The sequence below is a fragment of the Vicugna pacos genome, chromosome 7, assembly GCF_048564905.1.
Source record: "Vicugna pacos chromosome 7, VicPac4, whole genome shotgun sequence".
Classification (NCBI taxonomy): domain Eukaryota; kingdom Metazoa; phylum Chordata; class Mammalia; order Artiodactyla; family Camelidae; genus Vicugna; species Vicugna pacos.
Genome location: NC_132993.1, coordinates 74,179,977 through 74,200,139, shown reverse-complemented (window position 1 = coordinate 74,200,139; position 20,163 = coordinate 74,179,977). Strand labels below are relative to the sequence as shown.

General features: G+C 31.5%; 1 protein-coding gene across 1 annotated transcript in view; it reads left to right on the top strand.

The window, feature by feature from the left end:
- PTPN12 (protein tyrosine phosphatase non-receptor type 12) overlaps positions 1-20,163 on the top strand; it is a 78,720-nt gene that overhangs the window by 24,929 nt on the left and 33,628 nt on the right. Inside the window, exons 2-6 of the mRNA XM_006198487.3 lie at positions 7,387-7,495; positions 14,819-14,895; positions 16,449-16,544; positions 17,315-17,353; positions 19,629-19,700. Coding sequence (XP_006198549.2) covers positions 7,387-7,495; positions 14,819-14,895; positions 16,449-16,544; positions 17,315-17,353; positions 19,629-19,700 — 393 coding nt within the window. The remainder of the gene's footprint in view (positions 1-7,386; positions 7,496-14,818; positions 14,896-16,448; positions 16,545-17,314; positions 17,354-19,628; positions 19,701-20,163) is intronic.

Genomic DNA, 20,163 nt, shown 5'->3' with positions numbered 1-20,163 from the left:
GTTCTTTTCCAGCCAGAAAACAGAAGCCTTTCCTTTAAGAAAAGGAAAGCATTAGCTTGTTGTCTAGGGTGTGCAAAAAATGATTATAGGCTTGTTGTGAAATTTTTTATTACCTTTATTTCTTTTAGTTTTTATGCTTTGCCATACTTATAATTTAAAAATATAAAGTCTCTAGTGCAAAGTTTTATTTAAAAACTAATTCTTGAAATTAAGATCTATTGCTGCATCCATTCAGGGAGGATTATAAAGCTGCTATGTTGAGGAGATCTCCTTTGCTCGTAGTTGATGGAACTAGAAATTGGACCCCAGCTTCTCTGACTCAAAGCCGTCTCATTGTGAAGTTTAACGGGGGAGAGAAAACTGGTTCCAAAGTTTACTGATGAATTCTGATTTGCATCCATTTCCTCTGAACATTACCACTTGAGAAGACTTAAAGGGTATATTGACTTGCTGCTACTTGTCATGGGTTATACTGGTAGTAGCTGGTAGTAATAGAATAAGAAGATACAGTTTGCATCTTCAGGGAACTCTTGTTCTATCAGGGATGGCATATGTGCATATATAAATAATTATTTTACATTGAGATATGTCCTAGATGAAAGGTATATATGAAAGTGCTGTGGATAAAGATAAGGAAGCAATATGGGAGGAAGTGGAAGATAGAGTTGGGTGCCAGTACCATTCTCAGGATATGTTTCAGCAAGATGATTTTTGTACTGAGCTAGAAAGAAGCAAGGCCTTCGCTTGGAGGACTACTAGGAAAATAACTGAACTGCTGAAATCAACATGAACAAAGAGTAAAAGCACTTTGTTATCCAAAGACCTGTAAGATTGGCCTCTATTAACTCCAAAGTATGTCCTTTTAGTATCAGCCTTGACTTAGTTTTAATAAGAAGGCAGAGCTATGCATTTCAGAAAAAGCAGACAAGTTAGTAGCAAGTAGGTAAAGTGTGAGCAAAGATAGGAGGATGAATTTTGAAAGGCAGGGTTGCATATTTTGCAACTAAAAGTAGATATTATATTTGTGTAGCTAAAAGACCCGTTATTTTAGTTGTTTGTAACAGTTATTAATGGTATATTTTTATATAAATATATTTGTTAACAATTTAAGAACAGCCTGTTAGAGATAATATACTTTTGGTGGAAATTATACTCTGATTTTATTACTTGCTGCTGTTACTTTGTATTTGGGGTTTTTAAAAAAAATTGTTTTATCTTAATAATCATGCAACTTGTATGATTGGGTTAACTTAGTTGTATTACAATGAGTGACCTTTGTGACTGATGACATTTAAACATTTCAAGCATAAAACCAGATTAATTTACTCATTTAACACTTATTATTGAATCCAACTATGTGCCAAACCCCCTACCTTTTAAAATATAGATGGATTTTTCAGTAATTGCCTCGGACATTTTTCAGAGCAATAGCAAAAGCAGTACTATTTAGGTATTTTTATATTTTGCTACAGTGTAACTCATAAGCTTAAAGTAATTCCACTTTATTTCACTTTAAGATACATTTTTAAGATTTGTATATTCTTATGCACATATTTACAAAAATTAATGGCTTATGAAACTCATACTATTTTTTAAGTGTTAATGACATTGAGCTGCTTGAAGCAGTACTGTGGGGCCTTGTAACAGCATGAGAAGGGTTGAATGCCAATATTTTACTTATTTGTATTCCATCTTACAGCGGGAAGAATTTGAGTTAGCTTAATTTCATTTTAGATCTATTACTTGTGTCAGTTTGTTTTCTTAATTGTCCTGATTGAAAATCCAGCCAACAATTAAATTTGATACTTGTTCCTATCCTAAGTCTGTTAAGTGAATATGAAGAGAATTTGATACATTTTAGAGGTGGAGCTAATACAACTTGCTGAAGGATTGACTGGATGTTGGGGATGAGGGAAGGTAAAGGTAGGAATCGGGATGATTCCCAGCTTTTAGTCTTGAGCAGCCCATTGAATAGTGTTGCTATTTGGACATGTTCGTGATGTCCATGAGACACCCAGTGGACAATCGAGTAGACAGCTATTTGGAGAGATTAAACAAGCACATTCTCATTAGCTTTAGTCCTTAGATAAACAAGGAAACTCCTCTACCCTTTTAAAGAACCAAATCTTGACACATAAATGGATACCTTAAAGAGGATAGTCTTACTGTGTGTGACTTTAGAGGCCTTAGAGAATTAGTTTGTTGATTTAGGGTTGGGGAAAAAAACTTAAGTGTTTTGAAGAAATAAAGAAAAAATAATTTGTTTTGAACTTTAAAACAGTGAATATTAAACTTCGTTTTTGTTTGCATCAAAAATTCTAATGTATTAGAAGTATCTCTGACTTGTCTGAGTAGGCTAATTAAACAGTTCTTGAAATCATTCATTTTAATGTGATTTGCACTGTGCTAGCTATAAAGTACAATAAGACAGTCCAGTCTCTGTCTTCAGTTTAATAGTCTAATGGGTGAGACTTTTCATGGGTGTTACTAGAGCAACGTATTACTGACTACTCAGTGCTGGGAGCTGGGAGCAATTAGGGAGGGAAGGTTCAAGAAAGGGTTCACAGAGGAAATAACACTTTAGTCAGAGTCTTACTGTGTTACCTCAACAGCAAGAGCAGAAATTGTGAAACTGATGAGGGGTGGAGGGTTGCGGGTGGTGGCAAATAATTCTGTATGGCTGAAGAGTCATACTCTGAGTAAGAGAATGTTATAAAAAGGAGGTAGGAAAAAGGCAGCTTTCAAAATATGTTATTAGTAAATTAAGGAATTGGCAGTTTATCTTGGAGGAAATAGATCCATTGGAGGATTTTTAAGTGTGAAATTAACATTAAAATGATCGGATTTGCTTTTTGGAATAATAACTGAGATACAAATGAAATTATATAAGGAGTTTGTTATGTGACTTACTCAAGACTTTTAAGGATAGACTTAGCTATAAAATGTCTTCTTAAAGGCTTTTTTGTTTGCTTACTTCAGAAATATCATTTAAAAATGATAAAGGGTATACATAGTACCTGTAAGTTTACGTAAATATACCATTTAGCTTTATTTTTGCTCATTTAGGACAGTAAGTGTGATTCAAAGTACTTTCTTGCTTTAGTGTAATTATGTGTAACTAAATAAATGAATTACTTTATTAGTGTTTAGTCCAGTGCTGTTCTCATACAAACTGTCACATAGCGCTATGTTTATAAATAACATTGCTTAGTATATTATGGCATGTTTTTCAGTTTCACAGTGACACCTTCACTAGAGACAATGGAAATGGTGGTCAGGAAGTTAAATGAACTTGTGTGTGGGTACTCTCCATTTCATACAGTTAAATGAACGTTGGTGATGTTACCTCTCTAGTGCTTTCAGGCGCTATGGGGACATTAAATTTGATGTGGTATTGAAAGAAGAAAACCTTCTTTTGTTTAGGCAAGGATTCATATCTAAGATTAATTTTTTTAACATGTAAGAATTAAACATGCTCCAAGGATACAAGGCATGACAAATATTAATCTGACAGTGATCTTATTCTCACAGTTTATAGTTGAGTAGAGGAAGTAAGATGTATTCTCTTTATATATTTATCATAAAGAGAAGAAAATGGCTTTTCAAGAGGACACATAAAGTCTAAAAAGAACTGAGAAGGGAAAGATTATTTTTGCATGAGGGAGTAAGAAACTACAAAAGAGCTAGAACTTCAAAGATGTGTAAGATTTGAAGATGTGCAAGTGGAATGACCACTAAGAAGCAAAGAAAAAGCATACACAAAGACACTGAGGGTTGAATCTTTTGGATGTTTTGTTTTGTTTACCATTTACATGCTGCTGATGTCAAGTGCTACCAGGTCCATATAGTATTGTATTATTATGATGTTTTAAGAGATTTAAGAAGGAGTTTTGGTTTGCCAGTACCTCCAAATTTATCTAGACCCTAATCTCAAAACCTTTTCATTCTTTCATTTAAGTACTTCTTGTTTACAGCTGGGTTTTTTTGCTCTTACTTGCTGCTGAACAATGATTCCCCCCCCCCTTTTTTTTTGCTACTTGATAATTACATGTTTCCTTCTTCATCCATAATTCATCCTCCTCCCAAGAAAAATCCCTAATCACTTTTTGGAAGTTTTCAATGCTGTCAATCTACACATAAAATACAGAGGAACCTAAGACTTGTTGAAAATCAGCTTCCAATCCTCCAAGCAATCAATCACAATACTCCTACTTCTTGAACATACCATATGCCAGTGGTTCTTACAGCACAGCCCCCAAACAGCAGCAGCAGCAGCAGCATCACCTGAGAACTTACAGATGTTCAGGCTGCACCCCAGACCTACAGAATCAGAAACTCTTGAGGGTAGGGCCCTACAACCCTTGTTTTAACAAGCCCTCCTGATGATTCGGAAGCATGCTCAAATTTGACAATATAAATGAAGCATGCTTTATAATACTCAGCACTCCCAGGCAAACAAATTGGCCTAGAATGTATGACTCCTTTTGATCTCTGGTCTAGGAAAGGTTTTGTTCAAAGAAAGAGATCTGTAGTAGCAAATAACACTGAAAGAGTTTCAGTAATTGACCCAATAGTAATAGTTAACATTTACTGAGCCCATTTTTTGTACCAGGCTCTTTGCTGAGAGTAGGTATTATCCTCATATTACAGAGGGCGAGACATAGTTTAACATGTTCAGTGTCGTACAGCTAGAGAATGTCAGATCCAGCATTTTAATTCAAGCAGCCAACTATAAAGCTGACTTTGTTAGGAAATAAGTTTTGACTTGAGGATATCTTTTTTAATACAGTTGTGTAGAATTTTTTTTGATGTCAGCTTTTTTTAATGTACAGAACATAGTTTTTATGTTTAATGGATGACTACTTTATTTATACTGTCATAGATTTGTATCTCTGAGGGGTGAAAATTTCTAAGTACACTACTTATGTAGACTGGTTTTTATAGAACATGCTTCATTGGAAGCTTGAATGTAGAAAGCATCCCATGTTGTTCTAGGCTTTAAGAAAACTCGATATATAAAATTCAAACACAAATTAGACATTTATTTGTGCACAAAAGTGTTCTGAAGGTTCATTTAATGAGAAATGAAAAGTCATTTCCTATAAAACCTTTGTTTTGCACATTTCTTAGTAACATAACTTGTAAAAGAAGAAATGCTTCGCATGATTACAGCACATATTCCAGAAGGGCAGTCCCATTTTCTAATTAAATTCATCTGCTCTTCCCTTTTCTTTGTAGTTTTTTATGTGTGTGTGTGTGTGTGTGTGTGTGTATTTTTTCCAATGACAGTGTGTTCCTTTCCCCTGTGTTTTTGCAACTGTTTGGGGCGATATCCTTCAGTTCTTTGTATTCACATAGAATATTTTGTGATGCTTTAAGATACTATAAATATTGAAAATCTCTGAGCAGAGGAAATACAAAAATTCTGATTAAATAAGCAGGATATATATGTAAGTAACTGGGAGGATCTTGCTAATGTGGAATAATGAAATCATGAACAGTCTTTTCTACTTTTACTTTTTCTTAACAGCTAAGTTTTGAATAGGTAATACATTCATGTAATCCAAAAGGTATGAAAGGACGCATAGTAATGTTTCCTTCCCATCCATTTTCTACAGCTACCCATTCTCTTCCCCACAGACAACAACCTTTGTTAATAGTTTGTCTTTCAGAGATATTTCATGTACATGTACAAGCAAACACAAATATATTTTTTTCTTTCTAACACCAACAGTAGTGTGTTACATACACTGTTGTGTTCCCTGCTTTTTTACCCTTAATATATATTTTCAAGATCTTTCCATATCACTGTATATCAAGAGCTTCCTCATTTGTTTTCAGCCATATCATATTTGACTGTATGAATGAAACAAATCTACTTAGCCAATCCTCTACTAATAAGTCTTTTCCAGTTGTTTGCAGTCTTTTGCTGTTATAAACAGTTCTGTGATAAATAACTCTGTGTGTACATCATTTCATCAATGTGTGCCATTTATCTAGAGAAGAAATTTGTAGAAGTGCAGTTCCTGGGTTAAGGGGTTATGTGTATTTGTCATTGCCAAATTACCCTCCTTAGGGGTTGTGCTAATGTTCTTTTCTACCAGCATTGCATCAAGGTTCTGGTTTTCCCACACCCTCATCAATAGCCCATTTACTTTCTAAATACATTTTTTTTTTTTACCCTAGTACACTTACATACTTTGAGAACTTTATTACCACAAGAAATAATTTCATAAATGTGGAGAATTTTGCTTTGGCATCGTGCCAATGCAGAACAAGATTCTAATAAATCTTTTCATCTTAAAAAATGTATATTCCTGTTTTAGGTCTCTAAGATCATGATAAAGTTTAGTTGTTTTTCAGAGAAAACAAAAAAACTCACTATTCTAGATGTAAGGGCTTATTTTAAGTTTATTTCAAGTGCTCTGTGTTAAAGTATGTCATAACCAGAAAAAGTTAAGAATCTTGAATTAAAGTTTTAACTGAATTTTAAAAAATATAAACATAAAATTCTTAATTGCTTAATTATCAGCATCATAAGGAGGAAAAATAAAATGATGAAAAGTTAAATGTTACCAGACTTCATTTGTATTAATAATTTGTTGAATAGTAAAACCCGAATGCTTTCAATATGTCTTTAAGCCTGGAAGAAAGTAGGCTCCTTTGAAATTAAATTTCAGCAATGTAGTTGAGTGGTAAATTTAAACAATTCACAATGCTGACTTTCAGTGCTTCTGAAAGCAGGAAGTGTATTACTGACATGCAGAAATATTCCAGCCCAAAGAACATCCCTACTGCCATATGTGGTAAGAATTTGTCACTAACTCACAAACCACTTCTGTAATGCAGTGAATAAGCAGAATTGGTCTTTGTTGGACATTTCCAGTTCAATATGAAAGAACTTTGTTTTGCAGTGTCTTGTAAGTAATTATAAGCTTATATCTTGGAAGGAGCCTGGCACATCATGGGTGCTCAAGGTTTACTGAGAAAAGGCATAAAGAAGCTTGTACATAATCTTTTAGGCATGATTTTAAAATTTGGTTTTTGAGACCCTGAGTTAAATATTCTGACTTAACTTATTAATGTTTTCTTTAAATACAACTACTTCTATCCTAACGTCCCCTTTCTTTCACTGCTATTTGGAATATTAATCTTAAGCTTGCACTTATGCTAAAAAAGAAATTATCCTTAGAGTCAGTGATTAGGGGGTAGGGAGATATTGTGAACTTAGAAAAACAGGAAAATGAATTGTGAGAAATTGGGATCAGCAAAATTCAATAAAGAGCTATTTATCGTTAAATTTTTCATTAAAATTTTAAAATATTAATGTTTTTCTAAACTTCAATTTTCTTTTCTTTTCTTTTCTTTTTTTTTTTGTATTTTAAGCGATTAAGAAGATTGTCTACCAAATATAGAACAGAAAAGATTTATCCCACAGCCACTGGAGAAAAAGAAGAAAATGTTAAAAAGAACAGATACAAGGACATACTGCCATGTAAGTTTGAAATACCCTTAATGGAACAAATGGAAATGCTAATTAGCAGTTTTATAGCATAGACTTCCTAATGAGTTTGTTAAGGAGGTAGTCATTAATCTCTCTTTCAAGGTACACTACAAGATAATAATTTCTGATTGTGCTTGCTTTTCCTTTTGTTGCTCTAGTTGGTTTTATTGTTTAATTTTTTTTCTTTAAGCATCACAGTTACCTTGATGCTAACTTACTTTTAAATACTGAAAAATCCAAGTAAAATACCTTTTGTGGACTCTGTTCGAAGAAGTTATTTTGTTAAAATAATACAGATAGATAATTCAATAAATATAATTGAATATATTTTGTAAAATGCTAAAAATATTAACTCATTTATTGTCTATTCACAATAAGAATGCTAATTGATTAATTATGCATTAAAATGAACCATAAGATGATTCATGCCTGTGTGTCTGGTGTCCTCAGCAGTCTAAATATGTATCTCTGATGGCATGCCTTAGACTGTTAGCATTATGTTCTAATAATAATATATAATTATATTCTTATATATAAGACATAGAGAAATAGAGAGGTTAAATACCTTGTCACATAGCTAATAGGGTGGATGAGAATTTAAACCTAGGCAACTTTTGTATCCAGAGCATTAGTTCTCAACTAGGGTGATCTTGCTCCTGAAGGGACATTTAGCGATGTGTGGAGATGTTTTGGTTGTCACAATCAGGATGTGGAGTGAGCAGGCTGCTACTGGCATCTAGAGGGTGGAGACCAGGGATGCTACTGCATCCTCTGATATGGGGCTACCGCCTCCCAAAGCAAAGAATTATCCAACGTCATAATATCAATAGTGCTGAGGTTGAGAAATCTTGCCCTAGAGCCTGAGCTCTTAATCACTGTGCTATAGGCAGAGTAGCAGTGCCTTTTTCCCTTTAAGTTATTTAAGATTTAATGAGTCAGTTTCCAATAAATTTCTAGTTATTTTAATTTGGAAAATTGTACTGAAAGTAATAGTTTTTGAGATATGTTTACTTACTGTCATAAGAATAATATGTTGTCAACTTCCTTTGAATATTTAGCATGTCCAGCTCTTGCAGATGTTCTATTTTTAAAAAACAGCTTTATTGAGGTATAATTTACATAGCATAAAATTTACTCATTTTAAGAAAAGGGAACCTTGTATATTATTGGTGGGAATATAAATTGGTGCAGCCATTGTGGAAAACAGTATGGAGGTTTCTCAAGAACCTAAATATAGAACTACCATATGACCCAGCAGTTCCACTCCTGGGTGTATATCCAAAAAAAACCAAAAACACAAATTTGAAAAGATACATATACCCCAGTGTTCATAGGAGCATTATTTACAATTGCCAAGATATGGAAACAACCTTAAGTGTTCATCAGCAGATTAATGGATAAAGAAGATATGGGGTGTGTGAATGTGTGTATACATATATACACATACACAATAGGATACTATTCAGCCTTAAAAAAGAATGGAATTTTGCAACAACATGGATGGACTTAGAGTGCATTATGCTAAGTAAGTCAAACAAAGACAAATCTGAATGTATTCGTATAATATCACTTATATGCAGAATCTAAAAAATGCAGCAAACCAGTGAACATAATAAAAAAGAGGCAGACTTACAGGTGCAAAGAACAAACTACTGGTTACTAGTTTTGGGGGGCAAGATAGGGGTGGGGGAAGTGGGAAGCCACAAACTATTGGGTGTAAGAGAGCCTTAAGGATGTATTATACAACATAGGGAGTATAGCCAATATTTTGTAATAACTGTAAATGAAAAGTAATCTTTAAAATTGTATTAAATTTTTTTAATTTTTAAGAAGGAAAAACTTACCCATGTTAAGTGTACAATTCAGTGATTTTTAAGTAAGTGTGTAGAACTATATAATCATCAACACAATACAGTTTCAGAATATTTACATCACACTGAAAAGATAGTTATAATCTTCAGTCCTGGGCAACCACTAATCTGCTTTCTGTCTCTAGATTTTCCTTTCTAGGAAATTTCATGTAAATAAAATCATATAACATGTAGTCTTTTGTGCCTGCTTTTTTGCACTTAACATGTTTTTGAATTCATCCGTGTTATACATCAGTAATTCATTCCTCTTTGTTGTTCAGTAATATTCCATTGTATGGATAATGCTGCTATAAACATTTCCGTACAAATCTTTGTATGGACATAAGGTTTCATTTCTCTTAGATCTATATTTTCTGGGTCTGTGGAAGCTTCTGTTTAACTTTTTAAGGGACCACTAAACTGTTTTTCAAAGTATCTGTGTAACATTTTACTTTCCCACCAGCAGCGTACGAGGGTTGAAATTTCTCCACATCCTTACCAACACCTGTTATTGACAGTCTTTTTTATTATAATTATTCTAGTGGGTGTATCTAGAGGTATCTCCTTGTGGTTCTAATTTGCATTTCCCTAATGACTAATGATGTTGAACATCTTTTCCTGTTCTGTTAGTCACTTGTATGTCTTCTTTGGTGAAAAATCTTTTCAAATCATTTGTAGTTTTTTAAAATTGATATTTTTATCCTATTGAGTTGTAAACGTTTTTTATATATCTGAGATACAAGTCTTTTTTTGAGATCTTATGATGCACATTTTTTCCCCAGTTTGTGGTTTATCTTTTCATTTTCTTAATGGTATCTTTTAAAGTTGTGCAAGCTTTTAATTTTGAAGAAGTCTAGTTTATCAGTTTTATGGATCATGCTTTTGATGTTTAGTCCAAGAACCCTTTGCCTAATCCAAGTTTACAAAGATTTTCTCCTATATTTTCTCATTTTAGTCCTAGAAGTTTTATAGTTTTAGTTCCTACATTTAAGTCTATAATCCATTTTGAGTTAATTTTTACCACAGTGTAGGTTAGGGTCTAAAATAATTTTTGTGTGTATAGCATTGTTCGAGCATCAGTTTTTGAAAAGATTATCCTTTCTCCATTGAATTGCCTTGATACCTTTGTTTGAAATCATTTGACCATAAATGTAAGGGTTTATTTCTGGACTCTTAATTCTATTTCATTGACTTATTATTAAGCCAATATCCCACTGTCATGATTACTGTAGCTTTATAGTAAGTTTTAAAAGTAAGAAGTAGTAAGTCTTCTAATTGTGTTCTTATTTTTAAAAATTGATTTGGTTCTTTTGAGTCCTTTGCATTTCCATATCAATTATAGGATCAGCTTGTCAGTTTCTGCAAAAACTTCTACTGGAATTTTGATAAGAATTGTGTTGGATCTTTGGATCAATTTAGGGACAATTGCCATCTTAAACAACCTATGAACTCTTCCAACCTGTGAACATGGCTCTTCTCCCTACATTTATTTGGATCTTCTTTAATTTCACTCAGCAGTGTTTTATGGTTTTCAGTATACAAGTCTTGTATTTCTTCTTTAAAAAAAATTCTTTATGCTATTGTGAATAGAATTATTTTAATTTTATTTTCAAGTTCTTTATTACTAGTATATAGAAACACAATCTATATTTGCATACAGATTTTTTTAATCCACTGAAATTCCTAAACTTGTTTATTTTAGTATTTAGTATTTGTGTGTGTATGTGTAGCCTTTAGGATTTTTTACATATCAGAATCTTGTTATTTGCAAATAATGATAGTTTTACTACTTCTCTTTCAGTCTAAATGTCTATTTTGCCTTATTGCACTGGCTAGAACCTTTAGTATAATGTTGCAGTGGCAAGAGCAGACATCCTTGCTTTTGATCCATAAAAAGTGGTTTCATCACTGTTCAAAGATCACTTAGGTTTTTCTCAAGCTATTTTGCAGATCTTGCTAGAACAGTGAGGACAATCCCAGAATTAAGAAATTCCTAGATACTCCATGTTAAGGATGAACTGGCTTTTTTTCTGTTGAGAGGGCTAAAATTGGGTTGGCTAGCCTTTAGAAGTGATGGAACAGGGTACTCTGCCTATTCCAATATTAATTATGGGATCTTTTTATTTCTCAGACCTAGGATTTAGACAATAGTTGTCTTTCCTGGAGGTGACAGTGTTTATATATATTCTTGTTGTTGCAATAGATTGTTGATGTTTGTTCAAGAAAAAAAAAGTTGCTGCTTTAACCTGAGCCTCTTCTAATGAATATTGATTTTACCTACTTGGAGTTGGACTCTTGGGAGATTGTAGCGGCAGTCAGCAAAATCATGGAGAGGAATGTTTGTTTTCATTTCTTTAATATTCTTTAAATTATTTCTGTTCATGTTATGCTTAATTAGGAGCACCAATGAAGGATATTAAAATTTGCATGACTTGTTATATATGCAGCATAATACTGATTTTTAAATGCTCAATAATGTACTATCATTATATAGTATAGAGCAGTGACTACAAAATTTGCCTGTGGTTTAGAGTTTTTTAAAAACGAGCCATTGCTATGTCCTATCTTGAATTTACTGAATCAAACTTACTGCAGAATATTGGACTCAGAATTCTTGCGTTTTAATTTGCTTCCCCCCAGCCCTCAGCTGCTGTATAATTAGCAATAGATGAAATAAGATTGGCAAAATGTGATGATTATTGAACTTGAGTAATGGATATATGGGGATTCATTAAGCTATTTATATTTTTGTGTATGCATAAAATTTTCCATCACAGAAAATTGAAAAAAAAAAAAAAAAACTTCCCAGCTTGCATATAGCAGCCTGGCACCAGGCTAGACTATTATTTGGGAGCCACAGTTCTCATGTGGATTCAGAATCCCCAGAAATGTTTACTAAGGATCCAATGGTAAACCAACTATTGTACGAAGTCTCTGCCTTTGAGTTACTTTGCATATAGGCTGATATGCCACATGAATTACGGTAATTAACGGGGACCCCTCATTACTGCAAACGTGGTGAGAGGAAGCTTCATATAGTTTCTTAACTATCATTATCCTAATTACTGAATTATTCTATTCTTATCCATCCAAGCATAGCATTTTTTAATATGTATATCCCTTATCCCAAATGGCTTAAAAAAAAAGACATGAAGGATGGAGTGAAATAAGAAACAGTATTAATAAATATGTAAGCATTCTCTTTCCTGGAAACGTGGTAAGGAAATAAATAATTTTAATTGTAAGCTAGTATGTCTTTGTTATATATCTTCCTACGAATTTTCAAAGAAGATTTCACCAAAAATAAATAAATAAAACAAGCAGAACTGGGCCTTAGTACTAATGTATAAAAATCGGGTCATTGGCAGATGAATTACTTATTCATTAGTTGTCCTTTTAAAGAGTTTGCTAAGAAGTTGATTAGTATCTGTTACCATTTGTGTATCTCTTTTTGAATTTTAATTGCTTTTAGTAGACATTATCCTTGCATTAGAAAGGAACAAAATATGATACTGACATGTTACATGTTTATGGCCCTGTCTAATCTAGACACCCATGAATATTAGATAATCCTACTACTTAAGATTTTGTAGGCTCAAAGTATGCCCCCCACAAAATATTTATTAACTACAAAGAGAAAGATAGTAACTTTCCAGTGGAGACACCAGCTGACAACTCATTAACCAAGGGACCAAGGTTAACCTCGCAAGTAATATGGCATATTCACATCATGAACTCCTTGGTTTGTCTTCTGAGAAGGACATATCATTGTTCTCAGGTGTTTGTGGCAAAATGCATAACCTCATTCCAATCACAAGAAAAAAATCAGTCAGAGGAACTTTTATATATTGGAAGAGACTTAGGAGAAATAGTAACCAAGTATAATGTGGCATTCTGGAAAGAGAAAAAATATATTTTTTTAAACTGGTAAAATTTGTATACAGTCTGTTTAATTCATAGCATTATAACAATGTTAGTTTTCTTGTGTTGATAATTGAGCTATGGTTATGTAAGATGTTAACATTAAGGGAAGCAGAGTGAAGGATGTATGAGAATTCTCTATACTATTTTTTCAATTTTTCCGTAAATCTAAAATTAGTTTTAAATGAAAAGTTTTTAAAAAACCTCTTTGCACTTACCTCTGACCAAGGGCTGATTTTTCTCTGCGCATAGATTTTATTAAATCAGGAGAAAAACACGGACATGTGGAAATGATGTTCAAAGGATATAAACAAGTGGTTTTGGTAAAAGAAATTAACTATATATGAAAAGATGCAACCATTTGCATAATTCAAAAATGCAAGTCTGATTTTTTTATTTTTTAGATTGTCAGCTATTAAAAAGTATGATTAACAACCAGTTACTTTTACTATTAACAGTTGCATTGTAAAAATTGGTATATACTCTTTACAAAGCAAGTAGCAATTCCTCTGTTAGGAACTTAACTTTCTAGTAATGCTGGTTAACAGATATAAGTACTGCAGTGTTCAAGTAGTATGTCTAGCAGGAAAAAATGGCCCATCAATAGTGTATCTAGTTAAATAAATAATGAAACATTCATATAATAGATTCCACGTAACATTAAAAAAAGTAAGATGATCTATTTTTGCTCTGGGAAGAGTTCCAGGATATATAACTAACTGAAAAGTAATAAGGTACAGAACACCATGTATACTATGATTGTGTTTCTGTACTTTTTCAAAGTATATAGGTATATTCATGAAAATTACTTTTGGAAGGAAAAAAGAACTTTAATACTGTCTTTATTGGGAGAGAGAGCCCTGGTGTTCAAGGACAGGAGATGATTGCTTTTCATTTTATATTTCTTTAAGATCTAATTTAAAAAAATCATATTAGTATTATTTTTATTTTAAAAATAAAACTACATAATTTTATAAAATTAATAAAATTTATGCTTTAGGACTTTCTTATAAAGTTTTTTTTAACATACTGGACATTACCTAATAATAAATATTATTGGCCAAGTGCAAGTATTGAGCACTATTTACACATTATGTAAATTCATTTATTTGTCATAGTTTACTTAATTTTTATAATATCTTGTGAAATATGAAAGTTAGATTTCCTAATAAGAACTTTGGCAAATGAGCTTGTGTATCAGTGGCTAGTGTTCACTACTTGCTTTGCTTGTTAAAAACTGCAGAGACGTGAACCCCAGACTCTTGTATAATAAATCAAGGATAATGCCCAGGAATTTGTACTTTAAAAGAGCTCCTGAGAGTATTCTGATTCCAGCTTTAAAACACAGCTTTATAATCATTAGACTTACTTCCTGTCAATATGATTTTAGAGATTACCCTGTTGGTATCTGGAGTCAATTTTCATTAACTGTTTTTTCAAGTAAATACTTTTAGTTATTTATTTAATTTTAGTTACGGTTCATTAGAAAAAATCTGTCTGCCAACAGGACATAACTTATGAAATCCTTTTTTTCCCCTTATAGTTGACCACAGCCGAGTTAAGTTGACTTTAAAGACTCCTTCTCAAGATTCAGACTATATCAATGCAAATTTTATTAAGGTATGTATTAACTTTAAATAGTATTTCTTTGTCATAGTTAATGTCTTCCTACATACTAGTTTTATTAAGAAAACTTTAAAGTGCCTAACATGATGCCAACAGCAAAAGAAGTTAAAATAAAATCACAGCCATGACATATTGTGTGCTATCCTTCTAGCTTCCTTATTCATAAATATAAAGAGTTTTGCTTAGTTTTATGACAGTGGAGATTCAGTATTCTATTTTTGTTTCTTCTTTTACATTGAAGTCTTACAAACACTTTACAGGTTGCTTAATCTTCTCTTTTCTCCCTTTGAGTTTGTGTATACAAAAGCACATGGTCATTCCTGTTGTTGAACTATATAGGTTGTTAACAATTTTTCTTGATGATAATATTGCAGTGAATGTTGCTATTCTTTTGAGTAATTTCTTAGAATAAATTACCAGGGCCATAATTACTTAGTAATACTGATTTTAAATTTTAGAATATAAACTTAGATTAAAAACTTTTGGCAACTGTCCCTGCATTTCAAGTGACAGCCGAAATGCAACATTAAATATAGTCTTTATAGATAACTTTTTTGAATACTCGATCAAAAGCAGTCATGTTTTTACAGTTATCAATAGACAGATTCAAACTGCTACTTGAGTAAATAAAAGACTGTTTTGTTCCATTAGTTATTTTGTGTGAATCTTCCTAATTATATGACAGTATAATTTCAGTTATATTATATATGGTATTTATACATATTTTAATAAAATATTTTATTAAGAAAATTATTATGGTGGTAAAAATTATGTGGTAAAATTAATACTATGTCAACATTGAATAGTCATGGTTTCAAATAAAAACTTTTTCCAAAAAAGTCAGTTTTACAACAGTTATGGCAAAACCCAAAACTAATAGGTTAAACAAAAACTAATATGTAGGTAGCTCGTTCTTTCAGATGTAATTAATGCTTATGCTCTTTTATGAGGACATTTGTTGAAAGTTCTAGTTTTTATTTGCACTTAATAACACTGACTGACTGTATGATTCAATTGTGTGCTGAATTAGTATTTTAGTATTTTAGGACACTATCTTGTTTGGTATATTCTTGGGTTTACCATTGGAAATGTATACAGTAGGTGCTTTATAAACTTTTAAGTTGAATAAATAAAGGCAGCTATATAAGAATCTAGCTAAGGGAGAACTGTTAGCTAGTTTTAGTATTATCTTTTAGAATCAACACATACTTTTAACTTTCTACTAGAGCTAGCTTTGTTGATGGGATATTAGGGGTTTTGTTTTTAATTTCTAGGTAAATAGTAATTTTAAAATTAGCATAAGGAGGTTTAATTATGAATTCTGTGTACCATGTCTAATAAATACACGAAAGTAATAACGTGTCACCAAAAGCTAAAGTGAAATGAATATGTTGTTATGCTTTTATGTACAATGAAAGAAAAGTTATTTGGAAATTGTTTAGATGAAAACAGCACTATTACTAATAAAATTTGAAACCTTAAAATTTAGTTAAGGAAACATTTTTGGTAATCATAATAAATATGAAATTTACTCTTAATCATTTTAGGGTGTTTATGGGCCAAAAGCATATGTGGCAACCCAAGGACCTTTAGCAAATACAGTAATAGATTTTTGGAGGATGATATGGGAGTACAATGTTGTAGTAAGTATTACATGTAATAACACGACTTTTTAGCCATAATGATATTTTGATTATAACTAATGTTTACTAAAAAGACAGAAACTGATGTCTAATTAAATTTTGAGAAACTTGTTGAAATATTTTAAGAATAGGGTGTGATAATAATACTTTACATCTTACCCCAAGTCAGTAATTAATAAGACAATTACCAAATAAGACAGATTAGTAGATGGACAGAGGGATAGCTATGTGATAAAACAAGTATTGTGACATGTTGATGGTAGAGTAGAGATGGTGGCTATACAGTGTTTACTGTAAAATTATTTTAACTTTGCTGTATGTTTGAAACATTACATTGTAAAATGTTGGGATGGTGAAGCACATGTAATGACTTTTATGTTTAAAGACAGTTAAATGCATTCAATCTTTAGATAATATTGTTAAATGTATATAAAATATTTAATAGTGCTATATTATTGGTTAAATATCCTGAATGTGTTATTTTAATACAATTTCAAAAGACAGAAGTAAATCTGTAAGAGTCATTAAATTTAATTCAAGCAAATATATCATGGTATTTGAGGCCAACTTAATTTGTTGCTAATAGTTAGCCCTGAAGGTGTGATTTTGATCATTTCTTTAACTCATACTTTTAATATTAAACCTACCTTTTTTGGACGGGCCAGATATACTTTTACTCAGAATAAAAAAATAATTCTGAAATGTATATTTTATTGAAAAAGTAAAATTGTGTTTAACTGATATATTCTGCCAACCCTACTTCTTTTTAGATCATTGTAATGGCCTGTCGTGAATTTGAGATGGGAAGGGTATGTACACCTAGTAACACTTAAAATAATTGTGTGGTATTCTTTTTATCACTTCATTTCTAAAGATACATATTTCTAGTCTTTTGTTATATTCTGATCCCATGTTGTTAAAATAGTTACTTTTCCTTTTCTGTGTTCTGCTATTGCTTTTATTTCATCAAAAGGAACAAAGTAATCTCTAAGCACACAAACTGTCCTTTTATATTTTATAAGTACATTTTATGATATACTTAAAATAATAGATTTTGTACTGTTACTTAGTATTCTTCAAATATTTAATGGTGTTATAAGTAGAATACTATTTATGGACTGAATAAGATTGAGCAATTAAAATGAATTAAACAATTCTGATTAATTATCATCAGTTTATAGCTTGAATATTTTAATTTCTCTGTCTGCAAATACCACTACCTTTTTATAATGCTATCTACAAGGTAAGGAGAAGAAAATTCCTTAATCTGAAATTTTTAACATTAGTTACAAATTCTATACAAGTGAAATTCATTTCAAAAGTATTGTCATCTCTTGCAGCATCAATTCCTAAGTCTTCATTTTTGAAGATGATAATGCATTTACAGAGAATAAGTATTAAATAAAACTTAATTGCGGTCTTCTATAAATGTGACAAACTATGTGATGATTTGTCGAAGTTTCATTATACAAATGTGATTCATTAGTTAAAGTGAGAATCATTTTGAAGCTGTAAAATTCTTGTTAAAATTTTCAGAAAAGGGTATGTTGCATAAAGCAAGATAGTACATCTTTCAGTTATATGAGATGTTATGATGTGTAAATCATTTGAAGATCTTATTTTTACTAGTAATTTTTGTCATTCCTCCCAACCACATCACTTACTTAAAGTGGAGGTATTACTAATATTAGACATAAAATGAACAATCTAAGATTAGAAAATATACAGACTGAGAAATTAAGTGATTATCTGTTTAAGTATTTTCACTATGTATTTCAGTACTGTTATTATTAGTCAATTGTATTAGGAAATTTAAATTTCACCTTCCTAAGTTTGTTAGTTACTTCTAAGGTTTAGGATTTGTTTCTCTTTGCATTCTATTAATAGCTCACACTGTAATATCAGTAATAATGCTTGATGAAAAATTAAGTTATATTGAGTGTAAAATTTTTTGAGGCTAAAGATTTTTTGATTCATAGTATTTTGTTAGTAGTAAGTTGCCGGTAGGGCTATGAATTTATTTTATAACCCTGATTCAGATCTTGACTTAGAATGTGACCTAATGTAAAGAGCATAAGTAATGAAATCAAATAAACCTAAACTTTACTAGCATTTTGACCATGGTGCAGTGAACTTACGTTCTGAACTTAAGCTTCCTCATCTCTAAGACCAATGATAAATTATTATAGATTATGCATGTATGATGTTTAACACATAATTTTTGGTATCAATTGTAATTAGTTCACACCTGAAATTTAAGTACTAATATAATCCTTATGCAGTTACTGCTTATCTGATTGAGGAGCTTGTTAGTCAACAAGCTTTCAATTCTTACTCAGTTAATCTCCTTATAAACTTGTCTTCTGTTTCAAGATGTTAAAACTTTACTAGGTAGAAGACAAAGGAAAAAACCCTTCAAAATAATTAAATTATTTTCATCATTTTTTATAACTTCTACTGGGAAATGAGGTTTGTGGCTTTAAGCCTTCTAAAATATTGGTAGCACATAATCTAAGCTAAAGCAGTTCTACTTTGTTGCTCTGAGAGCAGTATTGTCAGTTAATTCTAGCCTATAGGTAATAATTCCATTATAGCACAGATTTTACAATTAATGAAAATTCAGCCACGTATTACAGAGATTGTCATTTTACAAACATTAAAACTTGCCTGGCAACCATAAAAACTAAATGGACCTCCTTGTGTGAGGCACTTTTTTTTTAAGCAATTTTTCTCTTTTAGAGGAGGATCTTAGGAGTCTACTGTGTAGACCAAGCAGGTTAGCAATGAGCTTATATGCGTATGTTAATAAGGTCCTTCTGACTAATCTTGGAGAGGACACAGTAGCTCACCTTTAAAAAGAGTTGGACAGACACAACATTGTAAACTGACTGTAACTCAATTAAAAAAATTAAAGTTAAAATTAAAAAGAGTTGGGATAAGTCTGAGTGCTCCTAGCTCCTTGCCTACTCTTGACAGTTTTTCTGTTTTCTGGGAAGGAAGAACAAGCTGAATACAAACTATTTGTAAAAGTTCAAATAAAACAAATTATAAATTATTTACTATCTTATTTTTTTTTGGTAACAGAAAAAATGTGAGCGCTATTGGCCTTTGTATGGAGAAGACCCTATAACATTTGCACCATTTAAAATTTCTTGTGTAAGTACCTATTTTGATATATATTATTTAATCAGAAAACGGGCATATTAGACTGATGAATAATTAAATTTTAATATGGTGTGAACCTGGTTTTATATAAGCCAAGCACTCAATGTCTCACGTAAATCTACACTTAATTACAGTATAAACAGGCATTAATAATGTTTGCTTTTAAATTAAGAAGCTTTGAGAATGATTTTTCATAAACATATAATTTCCTTGTACCTTATGTTAATTCTGTCATTGTGTATAAGTTGATCATAATAATAAACAAATAACTGCTTTGAATGATCTGTTTGAAAAGTGATAGAAATAATAGCTTCAAATTCAATAAATGGGAAAGACCATGACTGAAGTATAGTTTATCATGTTAATCTTTCAATGTGTTATTCTCTCCAGAATTATTATAATTAGATACAAAGATGGGCTTGAGAACTTCCATCCTAAAAGTAGGGATTGATCC